We start from the raw sequence: 26888 nt of genomic DNA, 5'->3' as shown, positions 1-26888 counted from the left end.
CTGCCCCTCCTCTCCCTCCGCTCCTCCTCCTCCCTCTCCTCCTCCTCCCCCTCCCCTGTTCCCTATAGGTGTTTCTCTGGGCTCTGCCGCCTGTCCCACTCCCCTCCGAGACGCCGGCCCGAGAGGTCACCCACCTGCAGCCCCAGCGAGTCCCAAACACGCCTGCCCAGTGACCCGCCATGGAAGCCGCGGATGCCTCCAGAAGCAACGGGGCCAGCCCGGAAGCCAGGGATGCCCGCAGCCCGCCGGGGCCCAACGGCGCCCTGGAGAACGGGGCCAAGGGCGAAGGCCAGGATGCCAAGACCACCAATGGGCACGGCGGGGAGGCGGCCGAGGGCAAGAGCCTGGGCGGCGCCCCGAAACCGGGGGAGGGCAAGAGCGCTCTGTTCTCGGGGAATGAGTGGCGGCGGCCCATCATCCAGTTTGTCGAGTCCGTGGACGACAAGGGCTCCAGCTACTTCAGCATGGACTCCGGGGACGGCAAGAGGTCCCCCTACGCCGGGCTCCAGCTGGGGGCCGCCAGGAAGCAGCCCGTCTCCTTCGCCGAGAAGGGGGAGCTGCGCAAGTCTATCTTCTCGGAGCCCCGAAAGCCCACGGTGTCCATCGTGGAGCCCGGGGAGGCCCGGCGCAACAGCTACCCCCGGGCCGACGGCGGCCTCCTCCTGCGCTCCAAGTCGGGCTCCGAGGAGGTCCTGTGTGACTCGTGCATCGGCAACAAGCAGAAGGCCGTCAAGTCCTGCCTGGTGTGCCAGGCGTCCTTCTGCGAGCTGCACCTCAAGCCCCACCTGGAGGGCGCCGCCTTCCGCGACCACCAGCTGCTCGAGCCCATCCGGGACTTCGAGGCCCGGAAGTGTCCCCTGCACGGCAAGACCATGGAGCTCTTCTGCCAGACCGACCAGACCTGCATCTGTTACCTCTGCATGTTCCAGGAGCACAAGAATCACAGCACGGTGACGGTGGAAGAGGCCAAGGCCGAGAAGGAGGTAATTAGCTGGGGCCTCTTCTGCGCTGGGGGCCCCCAGGGTTTGGGCCTCGAGTCTCGTCGGTCCCTGGCTCTCTCAGGATACGTTTCTTGCCCCTCTGCGCCTGCAGGCTGGGGGGGCAGAGGCAGTTCCCTCATGCTCTGAGGCCTCTGGAGACAGGGGCACTGCCTGGATGAGCAAACGGAGGGGCAGGAACGACTGGGGGCCTGACCAAGGTCATAGGATAAATTCAAGTCTGATCAGAGAATCAGTGCTCAATCCTGCGCTCTGCCTGGCTGGGGCGATTCTTTTCTTTTTCTTTTTAATTTTTTTTAAATTTGAGGGCCAAATAATTCTTACCACCTGAGCAGGACTGACCCCTGGGGCAGGGGTGATGGGGGAGGGGGAGGGCATTTGGGGGCCACTTAAACGTTCTTTTCTTCTGGCTTTAGAGTTTGCATTTGCAGTACAGAGGCTTCTTGCTGTTTATCTGATCCCCGGGCCGGTCTCTTGCCGTCCCCAGTGGCCCCCTTTGTCCTCCTCTCAGCTGGGCCGGCCCTGCGTGCTTTGTGTGGTTGCGTGTGCACGTGCCTATGCTTGTAGGTGGACACTACTTGGCGAGGGTTGGAGTTTGCGTGTGGGCGGGATGTACGTATATGTGTGTGTGTGTGATATGTGCGTGTGGGTGTTTAGTGCATATGTTTGTGTAGGTGATGCCTAAGTGTTTGCATGGGTTCTGTCGACGTGATTGCGTCTGGGCTTCCACCGGGAGGAGCAGAGGCGTGTGGAGGCTTGTGAATGTGCTACACCTGGGGAAGGTGTTCTGGGCCAAAGGCTCAGCTGTGGTTGCTGCCCCAAGCCCCGTGGATGCTGCGTCCTGCTCTCTTGTAACAGCAACACGGTGGGTGGACAGCCTCCCCCCGGCGTGAACCTCCTGGTGCTCAATGTGGGGGACTTGACCTTCCTCAACAGCTTCTGTGACCATCCAGATGGGGCAGCCCGGGACTCCTCCCTGCTCAGCCTTCCTGACCGAGAGTTGGCCGATTACTGTCTTCCTGCATCCCTGGTGCCCACAGCCCTGGGCAGAGAGAGACGGGTTACAAATGAGGAAAGACCCAAAGATCCTTTTCAGAGGCCTTGTTTAGCCCAGGGAGGTGTTTCCTGTTTCCTGACGTCCAGACCCCAGCCTGGCTTCAAGCCTCACGCTGGGAGACGGGGCTGGGGCAGAGCCGTGGAACCCGTCCTTTGGGAGCTTAGGTGGGAAACCACAACAGAGCAAGGGCCATCATCCTCATCCACTGCAACCGAAACCCTGCAGAGGGTTCTGGGAGGCCTGACCGAGGTCCAGCCCTGGGGTTTGCCTCTCGTTAGCCGTTGGACTGTGGACAAGTCCCTACCGCTCTCTCAGTCCTGGTTTTTCCATGTGTGAAACCAAGGTGTTGGACTAGACTGGCGGTTTTCAAATTCCCCCATGGAGTCCTAGGATTCTTGGAGATGTCTTTGACACCTCCCCGACAAGGAGGGGGGCAGATATTGGTGCCAAGAAGGCAGGGGCTTCCGGCTCCCACTTCTACAAGCAGAATACATTCTTATTTATCTGCTTTATACGTAGGGTTTGCCCGCAAAGTGCGTCTGAAACAAAAGTATCACCTAAGAAAAGTCCAAGTGCCCCTGGAGGACTCGAGGGTCTTGGTCAGCCCTCTGTGGAGGCACCAGAAACTCAACAGTTCACCTTCCAGTGCCTGGGGCTGCCGCAGGACTCAGAGACACAGCCCTCGCCCTTGAGGGCTCACGATGTAGGTCAGGAGGTAGAGCTCAGACGCACAAACAAGCCTGGGGAACATCCGCCCAGTTACACAGAAGCAGCCGTAGATCAACATCAACTTGTAGAGGGCGGAATGCCAGGCCAGCTGGACTGTAGCAGTCTCCTCTGTCTCCTCCTTCACCTTGCAGACGGGGACACATGCCCAGGGAGAGGAAGGGATCTGTGCCAGCATGTAGAGGAAGAAGCCCCCTAATTCTCTTCCAAGATTTGAGAGCAACTGAGAGGCAGGGCCTTGAGGGGATGGGATCCAGGATACGCGTGCTTTACAGGGGCTTTCAGAGGAAAATGTCTGATCCGCCGGAGTGACTAACGGTGGGAACTTCAGACAGCGTGTGTGTGCGCGTGTGCACGAGCGTGCACCAGCAGCCAAGGGGGTAGGCAGGGAGTGGTGCGGGCCAGCCGGGAGGCTGAGCTGGAGCACGGCTGTTTGTCTAGGCCTGGCTCTGCTGGAATGTCAGACGTGGGGGATGTTGGCACAGAGCGGGGTTAGTGGGTTGACTGATTGAAATGAATAAGCGTGTCAATCCCGGCGTCCTTTGGAGGCATCCCCTGCAGACCCAAACGTCAACCCACACACAGGTTTTTTTTGCAAGGAGCCCTGTCCAGAACCTGTTCTGCAGGCCGGCTGGTGAAGGCCCAGGTGAGGTCATCTTAGACCTACCTTGAATGGTTGCATTAGGCTGCAAAGGACACCCAGGGCTGCGGGGGTGCTCATCTCCTGGGTTTCAACTCTCCCTGGAGCCTCTCAGCGGAGGCAGTGTTGGGGAAAAGGCCACTTGATGCGGAAGCATGACAGTCCTTCCTCTGGTGGATCCAAGACCAGAATGTTCTAGTCCCGCTCCACAGATGTCCTCCGGTCTGCCCTCCTGCCTCTGGACGGGCTGGAATAGGCTGATGAGATTACATTGTACATATCCCTCCTTTTCTGTGTCTCACGGCCCGCCTCCTGTCTTATCCCAAGTCCCTCCTGCTGCATCGACTCGGGAGAGAGGACTCCTCCTGGCCCATGGCTGTCTGCTCGAGGGTGACCTGCCCGGCCTCTGCACCGCCAGCTGTGTGGCCCTGGCATGGGTCTGGCCTGGGCTCTGGGTCGGCAGCCTGGAGAGGCATGAATGGGGGAGCACTCGCCTGTGGGTGCAGAGGGGAAGCAGTTTATCCTGTGAACTATTTGGAGACAGGAAAAGAAAGGGACCGGCAGGTGGCAGGAGACGCATCCGTTTTTATGGACACATCTATGCACCAGATGTTTACATGTTACTCCTGACAACAGCCCCACAGGGTGTGTGCTTTTCACCTATTTTATAGATGAAGACGGAGGCTTGAAGGTGCTAAGAGACTTACCTGAAGTCACAGTGCAGAGCGGCAGAGCTGGGGTTCGGACTGTTCCGGTGGCTGTTTCCTCGCTACCATTTTTCAAAACGAAGTTTATTTATCTTGAGAGAGAGAGAGAGAGAGCATGGGTGTGCGAGCGACAGGATGAGAGGGAGACAGAGTATCCCAAGCAGGCTCCACGCTGCCATCACAGAGCCCGACCTGGGGCTCGAACCCACAAACCGTGAGATCAAGACCCGAACCGAAACCAAGAGTCAGGTGCTTAACCGGCTGGGCCACCCAGGTGCCCCTCTAGTATTTTAAACTTTGTTTTCAAGTGATGGCAGGCCTTCTGGGGGGCCACTGGGCCCAGTGGCTCCCAACAGCCATCCTTAGGTTGGAGTCACCTGGTGGGTGAATCATGACACTGCTTCCTGGGCCTTTCCCTGGGAGGTTCTGGTTCAGGGGTTTGAGGCCTGGGATCTTGTATTTTTAAGTCTCCCTTGGGGATTCTAACGTGGAGCCAGGTTGGGAGTCAGGGATCACGTCCAACATCACCAGGAGGAAACTGAGGCCTGGACAGGTGGGGCGATGTTCTCAAGGGCCCACCGCTAGTCTGGAGCCAGCCTGGGTGGTACTGTGTCTGCCCCCAGTCGCCCCTTCCCTGTCCTGACACCCGAGGAAGCAGAAGGGACAGTAAGCCTCAGTGAGACAGACTAATGCTGGGCTGTTTGACATCTGGGTGGAAATGGGGAAATCCATCCAGCATTTCAGATCCTTATCCAGATAATTACCATTTGTCTGAGAGTACAAATTTGGCAATTAACTGGCTCATTTGGCAAATATCAGAGCCAACGGCCCGTGCGGTCAAATCAAGCCAGAAGAGGATCACAGCCATCTCGCCCCCTTCCCTGGGGGCATGCAGGTCACATGTCCAGGTGAGCGCTCGCTCGGGTGTGTCTGAGGGCCCCATCGGATGGAGGCACCGGCTGCTGTGCCGTCAGTCTGCTCTCAGGGAGACCTCTGGTCCCCCAAGGCCAGAAGGATTTGCAGGCAGGGTGGCTTACCCAGTGCCCATCCCGGGCAACAGAGCGGGAGGCAACCAGACGAGTGTAGGAGAGGGGAACAAAGGAGGCATTTAGGGACAGGCCTGGGCAGGGTGGAGGGAATGAACCGGGAGTAGGAGGAAGTGATGAGGAAGGCGCAGACAGGGATGGAGGGGTGGGGAGCTGAGGCCCCAGCAGCAGGACTGAAGGGGAAGGACGCTGTCCGGGAAGATCCGGAGAAGAGGCTGCAGGTGAAGAGGCCACATACTACGACCTGAGTCCTTGGTTGTATCTTGGCCGCAGCCGCTTTCTAGTTGTGAGAACTCGGGCAAGGTACGTCATCTTCTTAGGCCTTCGTTTCTGAGTCTGTGAAATGGGGTGACACCAGGTTAAAGGAGACAACGCCAGACGTGTAGGTGATATTCAATAATACAGTTAAGTGTCGTTCCTCCTCCTAGTGTTGTGGGGGAACCCAGGATCGCGGAGCCTTCCTACGTTATCTTCTTTCCTATATCCCGCCTTTTCCAGCTTCGTGCAGCCCTGCTCAGCGGGCAGAAACTGCCAAGGGCCACACAGATGCTGGCTGTGTCCCCAGGGGTCTCACCCCAAACCCTCCTCTCTGAAGAGCGTAGCCCTCATCCCAGAGAGGCGAGCAAGGACCATTCTAGCCGCACAGAGCTCCCAGGCCAAGGGCCCTTCCCTGATCCCGCCGCGTCCTGCAAGTCTGGTCTTGCGAGGCCCCCTCCCAGCCTGTGTCCGACTTCCCCAGTGCCCCAAAGAGAGAAGGAGACTAGTCTCTCCTCCGCCCTGAGTCTCCCGCCCACTGCTGCAGACAGTATGGCTCCACTTGTGCCCCTGCCCTCACATGTTTCCAGATCAGCCGCCTCTCCTTCCTCCCCTCTGGCTCTCCTCGCCACACCTCTGCCAGCCCCGCTGCCCTCTTCCCTCCTCCTCTTCCGCAGGATGGGCTTCTAGGGTCGGCCCTGGCCCCGGCTCTCCATTGTGCTAACCCCTTCCTCCTTACTCCATGGTTCTTCCACTCTCTTGGCCGGCGAATCCACGCTTGTCTGGTGAGACTTCTCCTCACCTGCAGGCCCCAGCCCAGCCTCATGTCTCCCCTTACCCCCCACAGCGGCTAGCAGGTGCTGCTTGCTGCATGTGACTCCCCTGGCCTTCACCTTCTCTGGTCCTCCTGGGGGGCAGGCCTCTTGTTGTGTCCACGGAAGATAGAGCCACTGAGGCACGGAGCACTTAAGTCACCTGCCTGGGGGCGGCGGTAACTGGATTCAGATGTTTAGACTCGCAGTCCCGTGCTGTGGGTGGGCTCCCTGCTGGATCCCCCAGCCTCGTTCATGGGAGGGCTGCCCCTGCCCCCCACCAGCCACAGGCCCAGGGGTGGGAGTGAATGCACTTTCCTTCTCTGCTTTCCTGTCCATCAGACCTTGTTCTGGGGGTGCCGAGGTAGGGGAGAGAGTGCCCGGCCAATTCCCCGCCTCCAGCCAGGTCAGGAAGTGGCTTCCAGCTGTCCCCTTGACCTCGGGCCTCACCCAGCAGCAATCCCGGGATGGGAAAAGTGCCTGGCACAGACCCATTGTCCAGACTCTTGTCTCTTCCTATGACCCAGGTCCTTCCAGGCCACTGGATCTTCTCTACTCTCTGTGGCCTGGGCTCTCGGGCCCTGCATCCTCAGGGAGCGCGAAGGCTGAGTCTCCGTGTCCACAGTGGGGTTTTACTCCTTTGTTCCCCCACCGCGGTGTCTATCAGCTCCTGGCTTCTCCCCAGCCTTTTTCCAGAGACCAGGCCGGACCCCGTCCTCAACTTCCTTCATTCTTTCCTCCGGACCACCATTTTCTCTCTCTGGTGATGGCGTTTTCCACGTTACGGGATTTTCAGCCCATTGCCGGTGGGGCGGATGCTTACCGAGAACTCAGAGTCTCCTTGCCTGGAGGGCGCAGGAGCGTGGGCAGAGAGCGGGTGTGGGGTGGGATCAGGGGCCAGGGAGCTCCACACCTCCTGCCCCGGGCCTTCCCCATCTTCTCCACCAGCTCCCTGGCCCTCTGGGCACCCTTTCCAAGAAAGCCAGGGAAGCTGTCTCCACTACCAATCCACTCCCCTTGGGCATGTGCTGAGGGACCCCAGGTGGCGGCCTGTCGTCCGGGTGGAGCACTCTAAGTGTGACGTGTGGCGAAGTCTATACCCGGCTCAGGACCCCATGCCAACGGAGCTCACATTCCCAGTGGTTTGTGGCCTCCTCATCTTGACTCTTCTTGTGGGTTCCTCAAAGAGGCAGCTGGAGAAAGGCTTGGAACTCTGTGTTCAAAACCCAGGGTAGTGGGGTGACCGCAAGCACCCCAAGGCATTCTCAGATGCCTTAGTCTTCCTGCCTGTTGGGTGGAGATCACCCACCAGTCTTCTGAGCTGGAAGGTGCTTTGAGAGCACTGGCAGGGGGCCCAGCAGAACAAAGAGGTGCTTCCTGGCTTGGCCTAATCGGCTTGGCCTTGGCTTCATGCCTCCCCTTTCGTCTCTGTGGTAGCTGCTTTCCAGAGAAGGCATTTCCCCAAATGGAAGGAAAGTATTATCTATACTTTCCATATCCATTAGAGCTCCCCTCCCAAGGCACCTCTCCTTGGTCCCCTTCCCAACCCACCCCAGACCCCAGCAGCCTGTGTCCTCCCCTGAGCGGGGGTCCCTGGAATCTCTGCTTGTCTTCTCTTATCCTTCCCCCCCCCCCCCCGCCCCACATCACTGCCTCACTCACTGGTCTCCCCTTCCTCCTCCAGGGACCCTGAATAGAGGTCCCCATCCTGCCCAAACTGCAGACTGCACTCTCTTTCCTGTAAACAGGTTTATAGCTGTGCCTGTCCAGACAGGAGTCCCCGCTGGTTGCAGCCTGGGCTCCCGCTTGCAACACAGGCCCCACGTCATGGCACAGAAACGTTGCACACTGTTACTGCCACGGGATACTCCCTGGGCTGGGCTGGGCTGGGCTGAGCTTGGCTGGGTCCCTTGCTCCCCCAAGCTTGAAGGAGACAGGAGCTTTCTTCCCTCTCCCCAGTGGCCACAGGTCCATTGAAAGGAGGGGGAACCCCATAAACAAACCTCCTTCCTGCTCACTTTGGGCGGACAGACCTGGCGGAGGTTTAGTCCTTATAGAGACACAGCTGGGATGTCCAGCCCCCGAGGCCCGAGTTCATAGCAAAGTAGTGTTTGGCTTGTTGCTGGATCCCTGGTGAAGGACACAGTGCCTGGCATACCTAGGGTCCCGATGAATGTCTGCAGAATGGAGGCCACAGGGCTGGGTGGCGAACCTTGCCCAAGCCGGCCCCCTGGGTGGGTCCACTCCTGGATTCTCTGGGGCTCCTCCTCCCCGACTTCTCCAACCTTGGCTCCTTCCCTGCAGACAGAGCTGTCGCTGCAGAAGGAACAGCTGCAGCTCAAGATCATCGAGATTGAAGACGAAGCTGAGAAGTGGCAGAAAGAGAAGGACCGCATCAAGGTGGGCCGCCTCCATCCCCACCTGTCCCACCTGCGAGGAGCCAGGCTTGGCCCCCATCTCTGCTGCACGCTTCTTCTGGCTCCTCCCACCCCTCTGGCGTCCCCACCAGTTCCCCTTCTAAGTCTGGGCCAGGCATCTGGGTGGGATCTTGTCCATCACCTTGTGCTCATTTGACATCATCCTAGCAAATAAAGCCCCTCCAGGTCCTCCAGGGGTGGAGCAAATAAAGCCAACCGGTCCTCCAGGGCCCTCCATTGTCTGCTCTGTCTACCAGACCACCCGGCCACCAAATGCATGACGCTGTCCTTTGACTTGTGCCAGTATGGCTGGATGTATGCCTGCCATGGTTTGAGTAACTACCAACCACAGTCCGAAATCACTGACTCTTGACCCTGGCTGCATAAACAGCCCATCAGTTCACTTTCTGAATGATGTTTGGTTCTAGCTGAGTTTCATAGAGCACAGCCTGACTCATGGGGGAACTTCTGGGTCTCTGGAATCGCCCAAGGTTGGAATGACCCACCCAGGGAGGAGTCACAGATAGATAAGGAAGAACAGGCTGTAAAAAACCCTGGCCATCTCTGTCAATAGATGATGTCAATGGTGCCTTTGAATGAGATTCTTAACCAAACAGGCTTGCTGGGTTGGGGCAGTAGAAATACCCTGCCTGCCTCTGATTCTGGGTTGGGAACCTAAAGATACATCCCACGAGGGAGTTTCTTTTTATGGAAAGCCTTTTTCTTCTCTCCTCTCACTCTGGACCCAGAGCTTCACCACCAACGAGAAGGCTATCTTAGAGCAAAACTTCCGGGACCTGGTGAGGGACCTGGAGAAACAAAAGGAGGAAGTGAGGGCTGCCCTGGAGCAGCGGGAGCAGGATGCTGTGGACCAAGTGAAGGTGATCGTGGATGCTCTGGACGAGAGGGCCAAGGTGTTGCATGAGGACAAGCAGACCAGGGAGCAGATGCAAAGCATCAGTGACTCAGTGCTATTTCTGCAGGTAACAAGGAATTCCTCCACCATTCAATCCCTCAATTCTTCCATCTGCTTTCCCAGACCTTCATCCAGCATCCATCTGTCCATCATTCATTTATCTACTACCCATGTGTCCATCCATTCACCCACCATCCATCCATCCATCCACCATCCATCCATCCATCCATCCTCCATCGCATCTGCCCATTTACTTTTTCCATCCAAGCCATTTTCCTGTCTACTCTAAAGATGGCACACAAATATCACCTTGTACCAACTTCAGTTGATATGCACTAACGTTGCTTCAGGCTCAGTAGGAAAGAGTTCTGGGATTGATTAGCGATGCCTGCTGTGGTTATGGGGGAGTGGCATGTAAGCGCTACCCATGTGTTGTCCTTGATCTTATCTGTGTGTCTATTCATCCACCCATCCTTCCAACTGCTAGAGTGTTTTGGGTACTACAGCATGCCCAGGACTCTGCTAGGTGCTGTGGAGAATAGAAAAATACAAGATATGGTTTTTGCCCCCCAGGAGCTACAATCCAGCTGGGAAGATAAGATGTGTACAATTAGAGAGCAATATAGAAGAGTGTGTAATTAAATGATAAAGCATGTGGTTCGGGAGATAAGTTCTGTGGAAGCTCTGGGAAGGGCAAGCAGGCAGGAGTAATCTAAGACAGCTTTGTGGAGGAGATGGAATTTGAACTGGGTCTTGAAGGCCCAGAGAGGTTTGAGAAAGAGGAGGGACTCTCCAGTGAGGGGGAAGGGAGGGGAGAAGCACAAAGCATGAGGCAGGCTTGAGTATGGCACGTAAAGGTGGAGGTAGTGCCATGGCTGGCCCAGAACATTCTAGAAGTTCCTTGCATTTCCTTAGTGCTTTCACTCCCAAAGATGCTACAGCTTGTGTCACTCTCATAAACCCCTGTGAGGTAGGATGAAGTGTCCAGTTGTGGAAGTGGGAACCGTAGAGTCGCATATCTGACTACCAGCTCCATCAGAGCTGTTAGCCTCCAGTGGAGTTTGGTCAAACCCTTTCATTTCATGGAGGGAGAAATTTATGAGGACAAGTGTGGCTAGTTGGTAGCAGAGCTGTGTCTTGAATCCAGCACATTTGGCTCCGGGTACTGAGTCTTCCAGCTGGACTGAGAGCCCCCTGCAGAGGAGCCCCCCCTCCCCCCACCAGCTCCCAAAGACCTAGAAAGCTAATGGCTTCTTTCCTTCCTTGGTAGGAATTTGGTGCATTGATGAGCAATTACTCCCTCCCCCCACCTCTGCCCACCTACCACGTTCTGCTGGAGGGGGAGGGCCTGGGACAGTCGCTTGGCAACTTCAAGGATGACCTACTCAACGTGTGCATGCGCCACGTTGAGAAGATGTGCAAGGCTGACCTGAGCCGCAACTTCATTGAGAGGAATCACATGGAGAACGGTAGGTCCCTCTGTGGGCAGGTCCCATGGCCACGGGCACTTTCCTCTGAGGCCAATCCCTGCTGCCTGGGCTGGCACCTAGCCAGCCAGCCCCTCATTGTTCCAAACCACCCATCCTACCCGAGGGATTTGGGGATTGTAGGCCTCCGTTGAACTTGCTGCCAAGGTCATGCAGTGATTACAAGGGCCCTCAAGGGCAGCAAGCGTCTGGGCACTGGCTGCACAAATGCCTCCTCTCGGTGGGTCATCCATCAAACTCAGGGATTAATTTCATTCAGGTCTACATCTGATTATGGACCTCAATCCAACAGCTGTGTGGGAAAGCAGATGCTGCCATTTGTAAGGGCCAGACGCTAACCTGGTGGCTTTGCAGACTCCAGTAGACATGACCTAGAACCGCATCATGCTTGGAGGGAGAGCTTACCTGTCACCATGGCTACACTGAGTGGTGTTGAGCCCAGAGGCTAGACCTGGCCTAATGGGCTGGCTGGGGACAATGTGATACATGTGTCTCGGTGATTCACCAGCTCCCCTGAAGTCAGCTTCTCTTCTGAGTCATGCTGTCCCCCGCGGAGACCAGTTGAATCATCTCATAGAAAACCTCCTCATCTGAGAAACTAGTCCATTAAGTCTTTTCTCACCAGCCCAGCCTAGTCCTTTCAGGGCCTGAAGCCAGAGCACTTTCTCCCAAGGCCCCACCCGGTGGCCCAGGCCCAACACAGGGCCTTAAGGACACTTCTGGCTCCAAACACCCCAAAGGAAGTGAGTGGTCCCTGTCTTTTGTCTCCAGATGGAGCATGTGATTCTTTGGGGATGAGAAGGGGATAACGGCGTGCAGATGTGCTGAAGTTTAGGGGGGCATCTATATGTGTTGGTGATGGTGCCGTCACACGGTGTCCCTGTGAAATGTGAGGGACATTCAGTCACACCTGAGGATTCTTGAGCCATTGCAGCAAGACGATAATTTGGCTTCAAGAGGCATTCAGATCCTGAACTCCTCCTAATGACAACGGTGATGACACTGATGGCGATGGCTAACAGTGACTGAGTACTCCCTGTGTGCTGGCCTTGTGGGAGCTCTCCGCTTACCGCAGCTTGTTTTCCATGCTGGATGGACTGCATTTCACAGACGAGAAGGCTGAGGCTCAGAGGAGCAGCTTTCCGAAGGGCACACAGCTAAGCAGGGGATGTAGTTAGGATTCACACTCAGCTACTCAGTTTTCCACGTCTTCCCTTCCAAGAAGCTGCCGCTGCTGGTGGCTGTGCAGAGGGGTCGGGGAGTGTGACGATCATGGTCCCTGGGGTAGGACCTCGAGGGCAGAGCCCCTCATCTGAGGTCTGGCCAGACCAACGAGGGTGGCCCTGACTGGGTCAGGGTGGCCTGTGAGCCCTACCGCCCGCCCGCCGTGCCATTTCTAGGTCATGGCCGTGCTGGCCATGGCCTCTGTGCAGGTGTGGCCCCGTGCCCGGTGCACAGTGTGCAGGGAGGCGCTGCGAGGAGCAGGGTGATGGTGCTGCTGATGTCAGTGGCCCTGCACCTGTGCCCGGGGCCCTGGGCCTCCACGTCGGTTCTTGGTCGCTGCTGTGTTGTTGTTGGGAGTGTCCCTGGCTAGGGCGGGGTGGCCGGGGGGAATGGGTGGGTGGCCAGTGAGTCAGACCTCCTCTCCTCCCAGATGCCAGCCTGCCCATCAGACCAGGGACTCAGCCTTAGGCCCGGAGACTAAGAAGTACCAGATCGCCTTCATCCGGGGCTCGCCATGGTGGTGGGAGGGTGCGTGGGGGCTGGGCCAACACCTAGGAGTGCCTACTGTGTGTCGGGCCCCTGCTAGGCACAGGTGGTGGAGATACAGGATGGGGGTCTGAGCCTCCTCTCGTTCCTTCTCTTGCCCCGGGGAGAGGGAGAGGGAAGGGCAGAGGGAAAGTAGAAGATGGGGAAGTGATGAGAGGAAGGAATGGGGTGGGGAGGGCGAGCTTGGCTCCACAGATCTGTTTGGGTTTGGGGGTTTACTGGTGGGTGGGGGTGGGGTGGGAAGAGTCAGTGCCCCTCCCATTCAGCTCACTCCCCTCTGCGTGCCTCTGCTCAGCCAGCTGGATCCCTGGCTATGGGGGTCAGCGCGAGGACGTCATTCCATCACCTTGGGCCACCAACAGTGGCTGGGACAAAGTGAGGAAGCGGGGACGAGGGCTCCCACCCCAACGCTGCCCTTATGGGCCATGTGACATTGGGCAAGTGCCTTCACTTACCTCCTGAGCCGCAGTTTCCTTGTCTGTCACATGAGGATGTACACAACCAAGAAGAAACGGAGATCGGCAGCGCCTTGTCAACTGCAAGGTGCTGTCCCTGTGGCCTTACTGCCAAGGCTCAGTCCAGGGAGGCAGATGTCCCACTGTAGAGTCTCTCTCGCCTCCTGGGAGCTCAGGAGCAGAGGGCAGGGTGTTGCCTTCTCTGAGGTCGGAGACTCTTGCCTCTCCCTGGGACAGAGGGGCTATGGGCCAACTCAGCAGAGCCCAGGGATGCCCCCAAGGGCCGGCTTCTCCTCTCCACTTGCCCCTCTGGTGACTGACCCCTCTCCTTCCCAGGGGGCGACCACCGCTACATGAACAACTACGCTAACAGCTACACGAGCGAGTGGAGTGCGCCTGATGCCATGAAGAGATACTCCATGTACCTCACGCCCAAGGGTAAGGGAGAGACCCTGCCGTTGCGGGCCACGGGCCCGGAGACTCAGCCGGGTTCCGCCTTGGTCGAGTGACCGTCACTCGGTTTGCCTCGGGAAGTCCTGGAACATACCCGCTGCCCCGGTAGAACCTCGAACGGTGCCCTCTTTCACCCTCAGAAGCATCCGGATTAGAGATAAGTTGCTGGCACCCTGCCCCTCACGGCTTCCCTCCCCTCCAGAGGGTCCCTGCCTCCAGTCCGAACCCTTCCTTGCCTTTCCTCCCGGAGGGTCCCCTGGCCGCTGTTTTCACCAGCGGCCATCTGCCAGGCCTGAGCCGTGTTCCACTTCCGCTTGAGTGTTTGTGGTCCCGTGGGAGGCTGGCTCCTCCAGAGGCCAGTTTGCTCCTCAAGGGCAGGGAGACCGACGGCTGGCTCCACATTGCCTCACCTCTCCCTCCCGTGCCTGCCGCCTGGCCCTCCCTCTCTGGGCCTGGACGGTCCCAGCCGGGTGGGGGTATAGGCCAGAGCCTGTCTGTCCTCGCCCGGGGCGGTAGGTAGCCTGTCGCATTCTTTTGCATGAGCAAAAAACCACAGTAATGCCCGTTACGTAAGGGTGGGTGTGCCAGGCCTGTGGGCCCTCAGACAGAAGGTGTGTGAGTGGGGGTGGGGGGCGTTGGGAGAAGAATGGGGGTGTGGGGAAAGGTGGGAAAGGAGACCGGAGACGTGGGGAAGGCACAGGGAACTGGGGAGGGGGGGCCTCCAGGCCAGAGTGCTGGTTCACACACCTCAGCCACACACACACACACACACACACACCATGGGAAGGGCGTAGGGGATTTAGAGAGATGAGCTCAGCGGGAGAAAACTCTGTGCTCCACCCAATTTGAAAACAACACCTGGGCTCTGGCAGAGGCATGGCGAGGCAGCTGGGCACCCCGGGTGCCCCCTGCCCCACATTCCTGGTGAGGCCTGCCCCTTCCCCTCCCGGGGCTCTGTCCCAGGTCTGCCAGTGGCTGAGCTGCACTAACCAGCCTCCCCAGCGTCCCTTGCCCAAGCTGGTCCCTCTGAGGACCCCGGCGTGCATCGATCGCTCCCCTCGGCTGGCCCCTGCTGGGCTCCCCTGCTCTGTGGAAGACGGAGGAGAGTGTGGGTTCCACCATGAGTCTGGTCGTGGGGAGGGGAGCAGAGCAAGAACAGGGGTGGAGGGAGGAGCACAGAGCTGCCAAGGGGCTGTCCCAGAGCCAGGACCTGGTGACCTTGGCCTGGTCACTGCCCCCTCTGAGAGGAGACAGATTAGGCTCAGATGCTAGGAAGCCTTTCAGCTTGTCACTGAGTCAGGCTGTGACATTTGTAGGTGGAAGAAACAGGTTCATCTGGTGTCCCCGCCCCTGCACGGAGGACAGGAGGAAGGAGGAAATTTGCCCTCCGGGAGCTCCCAGGCTCGGGGTAGAGGCAAAGGAAGGGCCAGGGAGGGTCGGCAAGGGGATCGGGAAGCAAGGCCCACCGGAGGGCCACTGGCATGAGTCTGGGGGCCCCGGGGCAGTGGGCTCGGGCAGGGAGACTTCCCGGCGGAGGTCGGCTTCCAGGCCCCCCGAGACGGGCAGTGTGCTCAGTAAAGAGGCGTGGCTGTGACGGACAGAGGGCACCTGGGTGAGAGGAACCACAGGCACAGGGGTTTAGAGAAGGACCAGCAGGTGCTGGTTAGGTGGGAGGGGAGGGGCCGAAAGAAGGACCCTGGCACATATGGGGAGTGTGTTTTCTTCACCTGTGAGGTGGGGGTATGAATCCCAGTCTGCCGTTCTCTCAAGATTGTGGGAACCCGAATTTGGAGGTTGCCTTGCAGTGTAAGGTCTTGTCCCCGGATGGGGAAGCACCCGAGAGGTGTTTGCGGGCACCCGCTCACCATCTCTGGAGAGCTCTCGTTTGGCCCAGGGCCTGATGCCTGGGCCCCCTGCACGGTTGCCATGATCCTTCTTCCTCAAGGGCGCCTCATTTCCTGGCCTCTGGGGTCTCGTTCACACAGGGGACTGGCTCAGGAGGGAAGTGTTGGCTTTTCCAGCCTCTGGTGACCTTCAAAGCCCCCTGGGTAGGGTGACCATACGCCCCAGTCTGTCCAGGTTTACACCTGTGTTCTTGCACACTTAATAGCCCTCCTTCCTTCTCAAGGGTCCTGGCTGGAGGGCAGATTAAGTGACTGCCTATCCTAGACCCAGAGGAGCTTGGTGGTGAAACCCAGGTCCTGAGACAGGCAGTGGGGGCTGTTCGGGGACCAGGAGTCCCATATAACCCCCAAGTCAGGAGCCATGGGCCTGCCTTGAACCAGACCCACCTTTCTGCAATGATGGTTCCTGCTCGTCTGCTTCACAGGTGGGGCCAGGACATCGTACCAGCCAGGGTCCCCCAGCCGCCTCTCCAAGGAGACGAACCAGAAGAACTTCAACAATCTCTATGGCACCAAAGGTGAGAGAATGGCCCAGTGTGTAGATGGGCAGGGCCCGTGATGTGGGGCGAATGTGGGGGCTGAGGCGGGCTAGGGGCCCAGAGACAGGTGGGAGGGGGCCTGCTGAGCTCAGAGTGTGCGTGTGTGCGTGTGTGTGTGTGGGGGGGGCCGGGTGTGACCTCATTAGTTGGGCTACGGAGAGGCAGCCGGGCACCTGGGCATCGCTGAGTCCAAACGATCTTCCTCCCCCCGAAGGGTGAGTCAGGGAGACTGGGAGCTGGGGTTAGGTGTAGAAGCTTCCCTTAGCAAGCATGGGGACACAAGGACCTGAGGGGGACCCGGTCCTTTATGGATTTGGACACTTCTGCACGGAGAAGTCACGGTGGTTAAGACAGACTAGTGTAGCTGTAAAGGGAGAGGATGGCACCATATGAATTGGGGCCATCCCTGGAAATCCGGGAGGTATTGCCACCCTTTGAGGCGAGTGGCATGCCCCTAAGACCCAGAGAAGGTGAACTAGGGGCGGAGACGTGGCTTCCTCTGGGAGAGCTGCCAAACACAGAGACCCCTCTGCCCGGTGCACCGAGGGCACCGTCGTGCCAAGGGTAGGGCCATGCACCCCAAGAACCCAGGTTCTGGGAGGCTCTGAGGTGCGTGCCAGCCATGTGCAGGGAAGGAGGGGATTGGGGCATCTCCACCAGAACCCCCACCTCGGATGTGGCACCAGGAGGTCTGAAGAGGTGAGGAAGGGGGTGGGGGACCTCTTCGGTGAGGACATGGGCCCTCAGAGATCTGGCGGGTTGGAGGGTCAAGGGCACCCGTGGACAGGGCACTGGCCAGGCCTCTGTGTCAGGACTGGGTTCACACTGTTACTACCACATGCATGGTAGACAGTGCACTCCCAGGCAGACGCTGGGTCTGTCCGGCTCACTGCTGCAAACCTGGAGGGGGGAGCTCAGCAAACATGAGTTGAAAGAGGGGAGGAGTGGAGAGTGGACAGAAGAGTTGAAGAGTGTTAGGAGTGGATCCAAACAAGTGGATGAAAGGGTGTGGGCCTCTGGCCCCTCGGAGCTCTGGGTGGGTCTGCTCCCCAGGAGCCGTGCTGGAGAGCCCTCCTGAGGTCCCCTTGGCAGGGGCTCACGGTGGGGTGGGCAGGCGGCCCCAGCCATCTCTGACCACCAAGCCCCAACGTCAGCCCCAGGCAGGCAGCTGTGGGAGAGGACCACCAGGGAGGGGGCTGTCCGGACTGCTGAGAGGGAGGGCCCGGGACGGCTGCGTCGTCCATGGGGGGCTCTGAAGCCCCAGACTTGAGCGTCCCCATGGTGCCCTGCTGTTCTTTCCGTGCCCTCCCCGCTGCCTCTCCTCCTCTAGACTACGGGGCATACTTCCAAACGGACCCTTGCCCCCCTGTTCAACTTGGCAAGCAGAGTTTCAGGAGTAGTATCAGCCGCTTCCGTCCCCGGGTGTTCGCATGTGTTTGTATTTATTTGTTCTTTCATTCATTCCTCCATCAACCATACAAGGAAATCTTCTAGGAACCGGGCTCAGTGCCAGGTGCTGCGCATGATGCTGGGCCAGACAGGCCTGCCCCCTGGCCCCATGGAGCCCGGGGGGGGGGGGGGGACACAGACGATGAAGCTTGCCATTAGGACCCAGGGGGACGAGGGGCGCAGGGTGACGTGAAGCCTGGGGCCGAGGCACACGCAGATTTGGGGGAGTGACAGGGAAGCTGATGTCAGAAGATCCAACATATGTGTTGAGGATGGGGAGCAGGTCGAGTGTCTGTGCTGGGGCGCTGGGGGAGCTCAGGGGTAGCCTGGATGGAGGGTGGAGTGTTGGAGAGGAGGGAAGGGAGGTGAAGCCGGGAGGTGGAGGTGCCGGTGAGTGTGGGGGCGGCGGCCCAGGCAAGTGCTGTGCGCTGATTGAGGACTTGGCACCTGAATCCCGGCCTTGAGGTTGGGCAGGGATGTGCAGACACCTTGTGGTTTAGCATGAGTTTGATGGCAGGAAGGATTGGCAGGAAGCGGGACGGGGGCTGGACAGATTGGCAGAAAGGGTCTCGTCCTGCCCTCTGTGCCCTCATACGGGGCTGCACGGGGCGGGGGGGGGGGGGGGAGCACGGGTCTGACGCCTCTTCCCGTGTCCTGCCAGGTAACTACACCTCCAGGGTCTGGGAATACTCCTCCACCATTCAGAGCTCTGACGACCTGCCCGCTGTCCAAGGCAGCTCCTCCTTCTCCCTGAAAGGTGAGCGGTCCCCACCCTGCCCTGCTTTTCCCGTCACTCGCTGAGCTCTATTCTGGTCTCTGCTCCCTCCCTCACCAGCCGCCTGCCCTGTAGGGCACAGACCCCGGCTTGAGAGCCAGGGAGCTGCCTCCACCTGTGCCTCTGCTGTTAGAGAAGCGCGGGCTACACCAGCGATGGCCACTAACGATGAGCCACATCGTCAGGTCGTGACCATGCCATATGCCCACTGCCACCCCTGACATCCCCAGGGTGCTTCCCTCGGGCCTAACTTTGGAGTCCTCCCGCTGCAGAAGGTTTACTTAACTTGGTTCATCCGGCGACAGCCGGCCTCAGTTGACTCGCGAGCCCTGTGGCCACGTAGCAGCTGCCAACACGCTGCAGAGTCAGAGTCCTGTGAAGCCTTCTTTCGCAAAGGCAGGACTACACCACTTCTAAGGCCTCCCGAGTCTGACTCTGCTCCCCAGAATTCTTTGATGAAGCTGAGCGGTCAGTGACTCATGTCCCCTGAGGTTGGCCAGGGCCCTCGTGTCTCTTCTGAAAGGCCCCAGGGACAGCTCTGTGGACTCCGGTATAAGCCCGTCTGTCTTCGGACAAGCATCTGGCCCGGAAGCAAGGATAAGCAGGTTGGCCAGAGTCAGGGAGGGGGAGGAGAAAGGGGCTGTGCAGGGCAGCAGACCTCCCAGCTGTGGCCTCCGAGGGTGGCTTTATCAGTCAGCTGTCCCTTCCGGGCTGGAATCCCAGCCTGTACCCAGGGCCGGGATTCTTGGAAGGACCAGCTCCCCTTGCTTGCCTTACAAGGCAATGTGACCGGAGGGTCCCAGCCCGCAAGACCCCCACGGATGTCCTCTCCCCGAGCCAGGCCCAGGAAACCGGCACTTGCCCTGGCCTTGTCTGCCTCTTAGCACATCCCTCCCTGCTCTCTGGTCAAGCCTCTAGATCAGAGGCCACCAGTCAGGGAAGACAGTCACCCTCTGGTGTGATTTGGAGCTTTCAGGCTTCCCTGGATCCCCCCATTGGCCTGCAGTACCTCCCCTGTCAAAGGCTTGGCCCGAGGACAGCCCCTCCTCAAATATACCGAGCCCTAGAGGAACAGCCCAGGGACATCTGTGGTCGTCTTCACACAGATCAGCCCATCCCAGGCAGTAATGGCCTTGGATGGGGGTTCTGGGCAGGTGCCTGCCTGTGTGCAAGCAGAATCCGCACACCGCACCCCCCCAGCCCCCCCCCCCCCCCCCCCCCCCCGCCGAGAGGGTGGACCCCACCTGCACCTACTCCCGCGGCCCTGGAAGGAGGCAGAGATGCTCAGCGCTGCCTGGATAAGGCTGCCAGAATAACAGCGCCCCGGGGTGAGCTGTGACTCCCTCTGGCCCCTCCTGGGACCAGGCCGTGCTAATGCCTCTCTCTCTCCCAGCAGGCACTGGGAAAGTCCCCTATCAGTTCACCACCTCGGGACAGGCCACCACAGAGTTTTCCAAACCCCTGGACGGCAGTGGGCTGTTTAAAAACAATCCTGGTACCTGCCTGTTTTCCCTCCCCTTGTCTCTCCCACAGCAGGGCAGACGGGACATCCTATGGGGCTCTCTGCCAGTTCTAGGGGACCCTGGTCCCTCCTCCCCAGAGTCCCCTGGAAGAGGGATGCATCCCCGCACCCACCACCCCCTCCCTCCCCCCCCCCCCCCCCCCCCCCCCCCCCCCCCAGCACCCTCCCTAGCTCACCCTTCCCCTGGACTTCTGTCTGCTCTACACACGGCTGGTCTCCTGGACCACACCCCCCGGCCCCACCCCCATCCTCCCCTCTCTCATGGCTGGCATGGGTTTTTCTTTCTGGGAACTGAGAATTGAGATCTGAATCCCCCCCTCTCTCCATCTGCCACTCAGGACCCGTGGAACCCTCTCTTTCCATGGCTTCCCCCCACCCCCAGATGCGGGGAGAGACCTGGCTTCTCTGCTCTGTCTCCACCCTCTTGCGGAGGGCAGACCAAGAGAAGGGTCAGCCTGGCTGGCAGCCTGGCAGGGCTGCAGGTGGTTTCTGGGCCTGACCAGCTCATCCTCCTCTAGAGCAGCCCAGAACAGGGCTCCGGGCTGCCCCAGCCAAGGACAGACCCTGTTTATTTCTTGAGCTTCTCCAGTCCGGGTCATAGTCCGTTCCTCCCCAGGCCCTGCGGACTGTCCCAGCAGGCCGATGGCTGAGGCTGACAGTGCCTTCCACTGTTCTGTGGTCCAGAGGTCCTCCCAGATCCCACTGGGCTGAAGGGGAGTGGGGTAGGTGGGAGGATCAAGCCGGGGTAGCACCCATGTGCTCTGGGCTCCGTGGGCTTGCTCTCTTAAGCCCGGACCATAGCCACCAGGCAAATTACTGCCTGTCCCTGGCCCCAGCGTCCCGCCTCGCAATAGGCCAGAGGCAGAGGAACTGGGCAGGAGGAACTTGGGGATGGGTTTCGACATCCCACAAAAAACTGCCACTCCCTTGGCCGTGCAGCTGGGGCCAACCGCTGAGCTCACAGAAACGGGGTGAGGCTGAGGGAGAAGCCGTGTGCAAAGTCCCCACGGTGGTGACAGTGGAGCCCTGTCCAGGCAGCGTGGGCAGTTGGAAAGGGCGCCTCCTGGTGGAAACGCTGGCAGGTTGTGCTCATGGGAAGAGACAGAGCCAGTGGTGTGAACCTTCAGGGTAGGTGGGGGGAAATCCTTGGGGAGTAATGTGAGCCTGACCTGGATTTGGCGGCCACACTCCCCTGCGGCCTGGCCCCACCCTCCTGGCCTGTTCCTCCTCCCTCTGTCTGGGTGCCTTTTCCCTCTGGCCAGCCTCCCCAGGGTTTTCCACTGCCCCCCCCCCCCCACAGCTGCTGCATACCTCTTGAGGGGTAGCCACACTTGGTAATGGGCTGGATGGAGCTTGGTGGTCACTTTGGAGATGGCACCCTTGTTGCTGTGGTCCTGGAGGCCCTGACTGCCCAGCCCCTCTCCCTCTGACCGGCGCCTCCTGTTTCCGCAGGCTATCCCTCCCTCATCAGGAGCCAGAGCCCCAAGACCCAGCCCCAGACTTGGAAATCTGGCAAGCAGACTTTGCTGGTGAGTAAGGGACTGCCAGGAGAGCCTGCCTGGGCATAGGTGTGTCCAGAATGGGCACTGAATGGGGCTCCCCAGGGGCAACTTCCCAGGGGAGGTGATAGGGGGATGGGGACATCTCTGGGATGGAGGGGGGAGGCGACAGTGGCCTGAATACGGACACTCAGCAAAGGGTAGTAGAGACCTAGGGCTAATAGGCAGTGGGTCTGGGTAAGCACACACTTTCTGGGCCTCAATTTTCTAATCTGTAAAGTGGGCAGCCCTGGGTTTTTTTTTTTGTTTTGTTTTTTGGTTTTTTTCATTTGGCAAATGGCTGCTGGGTGCCTGTGTTTGCTGAATGATAGCTTTGTCCTCATCAGCTCTGACAGTGTGATAGTTTCCGTCCAGGGGACAGACATCCTAGTGACAGGTCCCACTTCCCTGCGGCCATTCCCCAGCTCTGACAGCACAGAGGCCGTGGGGGTTATAGTGCGGTGAGGCAGAGGCTACAGTGTTAAGAATAGAGATGTTTTGGGTCCAGTAGCTAATGACCCTGAACCAGGAACTGAAAAGCCACACAAGAGGGGAGCATGACTTTGGGGGCCAGCCAGCTCATGGGATCCCAGATTCCCTCTCTGAGACTGTTCCCCCCGTTTTATAATGTAGTACTGAGATGAAGTGACCCCTGATAACCTTTAGACCTGACCCAAGACCTAGGCAAGCAGGGGCTTCCTCGACAGGCTGTGCCCCCACCTTCTGCTGTGCATATCTCTTTCCGCTGACAGAGTCAGACAGCTGCCCTGGGGTATGGGTGGCATCAGGGGCTCTGCCGGGGACAGGGGCTCGAGTCCCTCGCTCCCTGCTGTCTTTGCATTTCGAGGTCAGAGCGTGGGGAAGTGATTTGCTCCGGGCCACGGTGACTGGGGCTGGTTTAATTGGAGAGAATCTTTTAATTTGCTGGTGAGGGGAGCTAAGTGGTCGTGTGTGTAATTTGGAGCTGGGTCCAGAGGCATTGTAGCAGCAGGACTGCAAAGAGCAGATATGGGGAGAAAGAAAGAGGGTTTTTGTTCCTGGACTCGGTCCTTCCCCTCCCAACCACATACTCTCACCTCCGAGAGCCTGGGTCCCTGCAGAGAAGGCTCATTAGCACTGCTTGGCAGGTAGGGTTCTGACGTCCGCAGTTCGCACCCAGCACTGGAAGGATGCTCGTATGTATGAGGCAGGTGATCGTATGTGAGGAAGGCTGGCCTGGGGGTCCGGAGGCCTGGGGTCTGGCCCTCACCCTCTTACCGACTTGCTGTGTGACCTCATGTGAGTCCTTCTTCCTCTGGGCCACAGTTTCCACATCTGTAACGAGAGTCAGATGGCCTGGATGATCTCACAGTCCTCCCAACTCTGATGTGCCATGACCCTGAACCAGGGAGGGGACAGGGGCAGGCTGGGAAAATGGGGCCAAGCCCAGAGGCCTTGAAGCTCTGTTCCTGCCTACCCACCACTCTGGGCTCTTCACAGGACAGCACCCTTCGCTGACCTGTGGCCCATTTGCCTGACCCAGCCTTCCAGAAAGAAAGAGTTCATCCATCTCTAGGTCTATTCATGTTGCCTTGTTGCCTACCTTCGGGTCCAGGCCTATTCTGCCACCGGGGAGCTATGTGACTTTGGCCATGCCTTCCTGGGCTTCTGTCTCTTGTGTTGCTTATTTTTAAAAACATTTTTTTTTTTTTTTACTTTTAAAGATTTTGTTTCTTAAAAGTAATCTCTGGGGGCGCCTGGGTGGCGCAGTCGGTTAAGCGTCCGACTTCAGCTCAGGTCACGATCTCGCGGTCCGCGAGTTCGAGCCCCGCGTCGGGCTCTGGGCTGACGGCTCAGAGCCTGGAGCCTGCTTCTGATTCTGTGTCTCCCTCTCTCTCTGCCCCTCCCCCGTTCATGCTTTGTCTCTCTCTGTCCCAAAAATAAATAAACGTTGAAAAAAAAATTAAAAAAAAAAAAGTAATCTCTGTACCCAACATGGGGCTCGAACTCAACAACCCTGAAATTAAGAGTCACGTGCTCTACCCACTGAGCCAGCCAGGCGCCCCTCTTGCATTGTTTAATAAGTGGTTTAACCGAGGTCTGAGCTAAGGACTCGGCCCCCACATTCCTCAGGCCCCCAGTTCTGCTCTGGACCAGACGTGGGCAAGGAGCTACCAGTAGATACAAGTTTCCGGGCAAGCAAGGTCAAGGGCAGGGGCTGGAAACATCCTCGGTGTCTCCTGTACCGGCATCAGTGGAGGGTGAGATGGGCTCGGTCCCTGACCCAGCTCAGGGACAGAGCCACTTCCAGAAGCCCACAGAGGGGCCGGGGGTGCTCACACAAGGCAAGCAGCAGCGAATCCTGGCCTCTTCGCTGCTGGAGGATTTCTCAGGGCCCTGGTGAGCTGATTGGGAGCAGAGTGGGGGGAGGAAAGTTGTTGCTGACTCTGTGCTGAGGACGCTTCCTGAATCCCGATGAGGGGCCAGGATGAGAGAGGCGAAGGGGCTGGGGTTGGGCAGCTGGGTGTTGACCTGCACCCTCTCTGTCAGTGGGAGTCATGCGGAGACGACAGAAGCAAATGCTTGAAGACCCAAGAGGTCATTCGGAGACATGGGTGGAATTGGGGGGCATGCTCTGGAGCTAAAATGCTAGGGTTCAAATCCCAGCTCCCCTACTCAGCTGCTGGGTGGCCGTGGGGAGTTGCTTAGCCTCTCTGTGCCTTGATGTGTTCATATATAAAACAAGAATGGTAATAATAACCCACTTAATTGGGTGGTGTGAAAACCTAAATGGGTCCATCTATGGAAGACCCTGGTAACAGCATAGTGCAGTTCCATAGAGGTGAAAGCGTATACAAATGGGGGCTCTGGTGGGCTGGGGGTGTTCCTGGGCCACAGAAGGTTTGATGAGGGGCTGAGGTTCTTGCTCACTTACTGACGGATGGGAACGAGCTCTCATTAGGATATGAGCCCAGAGACTCTAATAATACTGGGGCCCGACCCCGCTCACAAGGCAGGGAGAGCTTGCAGGCGAGGCCGCAGGGCCCTAGAGTTGTGGGTTCAGGTTACTGCTGCTTCCCGCGGGGACATTAGGCCAGGGGGTCTGGCCAATAGGCTCAGCTTTCATCTGCCTCCTCTAACGACTCTTGTTTCCCCCCCCCCCCCCCCCCCCGCAGTCTCATTACCGACCGTTCTACGTCAACAAAGGCAACGCGATGGGGTCCAACGAGGCCCCGTGAGTTCCAGACGGACGGAAACGAGGCACTGCCACCCCTGCCCTCCCCGGCTGATTCTTTCCTCTTGGCATCCTTCTCATCTGGGTGGATGGGAGCCTCCCCCCTCCTCCCCCATCAGCCATGCTCCATCCAGGCCCCTCTCCAGCGTTGGGACTTCTGATGGTCACCGTCTTTCCTGTGCTCAGAGGCCAGCCGTCGCAGGGGTGGGACATAGGTGGGCCTGCCTCCCCTAACCCACCACCCTCCTCCAGGGTGGATTGCTGGGGCTCCCATGGGTGCCCACGTGGTAGCAGCCTGCCTCTCCTGCCCCCCCTGCTGTCTTGAGGCCTATTGGCCATTTCTCTCCAGGGCTCCTTCCCGTGTGATGTGGTCAGTAGATGCTTGGCCAAGATAGTTGCCCATCTCCCACCCGCATGGGCCCACCTTCTTCTTCCCAGCAGCCCGGCCCCATCAGGAGACTGGCCCTAAGTGCCCTGCTCTGGTCCTGCCCACCAGTGCCCAGCCCGGAGGAGCCTGCAGGCCCTGGCCACCATGCAGGAAAAGCTCCCAGTGTCTGGCATCATCCTGGCCACTTTGGGCGTCACCATATCTACTCTGAGTCTGAAGTCCCTGGGAATGGGCTCTCCTGGCTGTTAGGATGGTCTTAGCCGAGATACTTCCCTCTTCCACCAGCTGAGATAAGCAATTTCCTCACCATGATACAATCCATCCACGAAAACAGCTACTGGCCCAGCTGCCCCAAGGGAAATGCCATTTACCTAAGGAATTTTCATGGTCTGCAATTCTGTGTCCTCTCCAGCAATGGCAAGTGAGCAGGTGGGGGGAAAGTGGGGCTGGGCTGGTAACTTGCAATTTCCACGTAACTGCCGCTGTTTCCCAGGGTGCCTTCCACACTGCTCCGCACCCGTCTCCCTCCTCCCTCTGACTACCTTCCATGTCACACGCCATCATGGGGCTCGGGGCCTGCAGAGGGGACCAAACCAGGAACGGCAAGGTGGGGCCCTTCCTCCTCTCGCTGTCCCTCCCAAGGGCCCGGAGGGTTCTGGGGAGGGGGACATTCAGCCTGGGCTTTCCCCTCCTGAATAAACCATTGATCACCCACTTCTGTACTGAACAAGCATTTCTCGAGGGTCACCAGAGGGGCCCTCTGCTGAACACTTCCCCACCGCTGGGGGCATTGGAGTCATCGTTCCTCTTTCCTCCAGAAGACGTGGCTCCTTCAGGTCTCCCTCCTCTCCTTCCCCACCTCCCATCAGAGTCCCTGGGGTGCAGTGCAGGAGACTGGACCTTTGTCAGGCGGGCCTCAGCTAACAGTGAACAGAAGGGAGGATGGTGGGGTAGGGTCCTGGGGTACATTGAATACCCAGAGGGCTTTGAGTGCTCTGACCGCCTCCCCTACCCCCCTGCCAGCCAGCCGATCCTGCAGTCCTTGGAGGGGAGCAGGACCCAGGAGTGGCTGGAGTCGAGACTGGCCAAGCGCTTCTCTGTGGTGGGGAGGGCTTTCTGGGCAGGGGGACCCCACGGCCAAGGCCTGGCAGGAGAACCAGTGGGCTCCTGAGGGCAACACCATCCTGGCTGGGGGCATGCAGGAAGGAGATGAGGCTGTCCAGGCCCTGGAAGCCCAGAGAGGCCAGGAGGGGTAGGCAGGGAAGGCTTCCTGGAAGAGGCAAGCAAGACAGGAGGAAGCATGACTTGGAAGAGAGAGGAAGAGGGTGCAAGGAAAACACACCCTTTCCCTGGTGTGGCCGGGAACCCCTCCCCGCCCCCCCAACGGCCCCACCGCAAGTCTCCTTCATTCTCACTGTCCTTCCTTGTTCTCCCTACCCAAGGCCAAGGGACACCAGGGTAGCAGCTCTCCCCTGCCACGTACTCAAAGTACCTAAATGAGCTAGCTGCTGGTGCATCATGGAGGGACAACCCCCTTCCCTCCTCCTGCCCTGCTGGGCCAGTGGCCAGACTTTCCAGAGGGGGCTCCTTAGAATCAGAAAAGGGAGGGGAGAAATGAGCCAGAAGCAGAGGACAGAGGGGAAGGGGTAAGACAGGAAAGGATGGTGAGGGGAAACGGGGCATCTCGGGAGGATGTGCAGCAGTGTGAGGGAAGCTACCTACCACGGAAGCAGTGTGCTGTGTCACCTCCGTGCCTTCCCTTGGGAGCCGTGAGGACGGTGTCCCCCAGGTTGGCCGCTGCTCCCTGCAGCCCCTGACCA

At 58.9% G+C, this 26888-nt stretch overlaps 1 protein-coding gene across 1 annotated transcript; it reads left to right on the top strand.

Annotated features, from left to right (window-relative positions):
• On the top strand, nucleotides 1–25782 carry TRIM29 (tripartite motif containing 29). The gene is made up of 9 exons (XM_043579633.1): nucleotides 1–983; nucleotides 8546–8641; nucleotides 9408–9641; nucleotides 10845–11043; nucleotides 13623–13724; nucleotides 16069–16161; nucleotides 18293–18388; nucleotides 21381–21457; nucleotides 24622–25782. The coding sequence occupies exons 1-9, from the start codon at nucleotides 180–182 to the stop codon at nucleotides 24682–24684; spliced, it is 1764 nt and encodes a 587-aa protein (XP_043435568.1). The 5' UTR covers nucleotides 1–179; the 3' UTR covers nucleotides 24685–25782.
• Nucleotides 25783–26888: the final 1106 nt, after the last annotated feature.

The sequence above is a fragment of the Prionailurus bengalensis genome, chromosome D1 (assembly GCF_016509475.1).
Source record: "Prionailurus bengalensis isolate Pbe53 chromosome D1, Fcat_Pben_1.1_paternal_pri, whole genome shotgun sequence".
Lineage (NCBI taxonomy): Eukaryota > Metazoa > Chordata > Mammalia > Carnivora > Felidae > Prionailurus > Prionailurus bengalensis.
The sequence above is the reverse complement of the archived record's forward strand: the minus strand, read 5'-3'. Positions and strand labels throughout refer to the sequence as shown.

Coding starts and splice junctions, on each gene's coding strand:
- TRIM29 (XM_043579633.1), top strand. CDS start 180: ATGGAAGCCGCGGATGCCTCCAGAAGCAACGGGGCCAGCCCGGAAGCC. Junction 16,162..18,292: donor CAATCTCTATGGCACCAAAG/GTGAGAGAATGG, acceptor GTGTCCTGCCAG/GTAACTACACCTCCAGGGTC. Junction 18,389..21,380: donor CTCCTCCTTCTCCCTGAAAG/GTGAGCGGTCCC, acceptor CTGTTTCCGCAG/GCTATCCCTCCCTCATCAGG.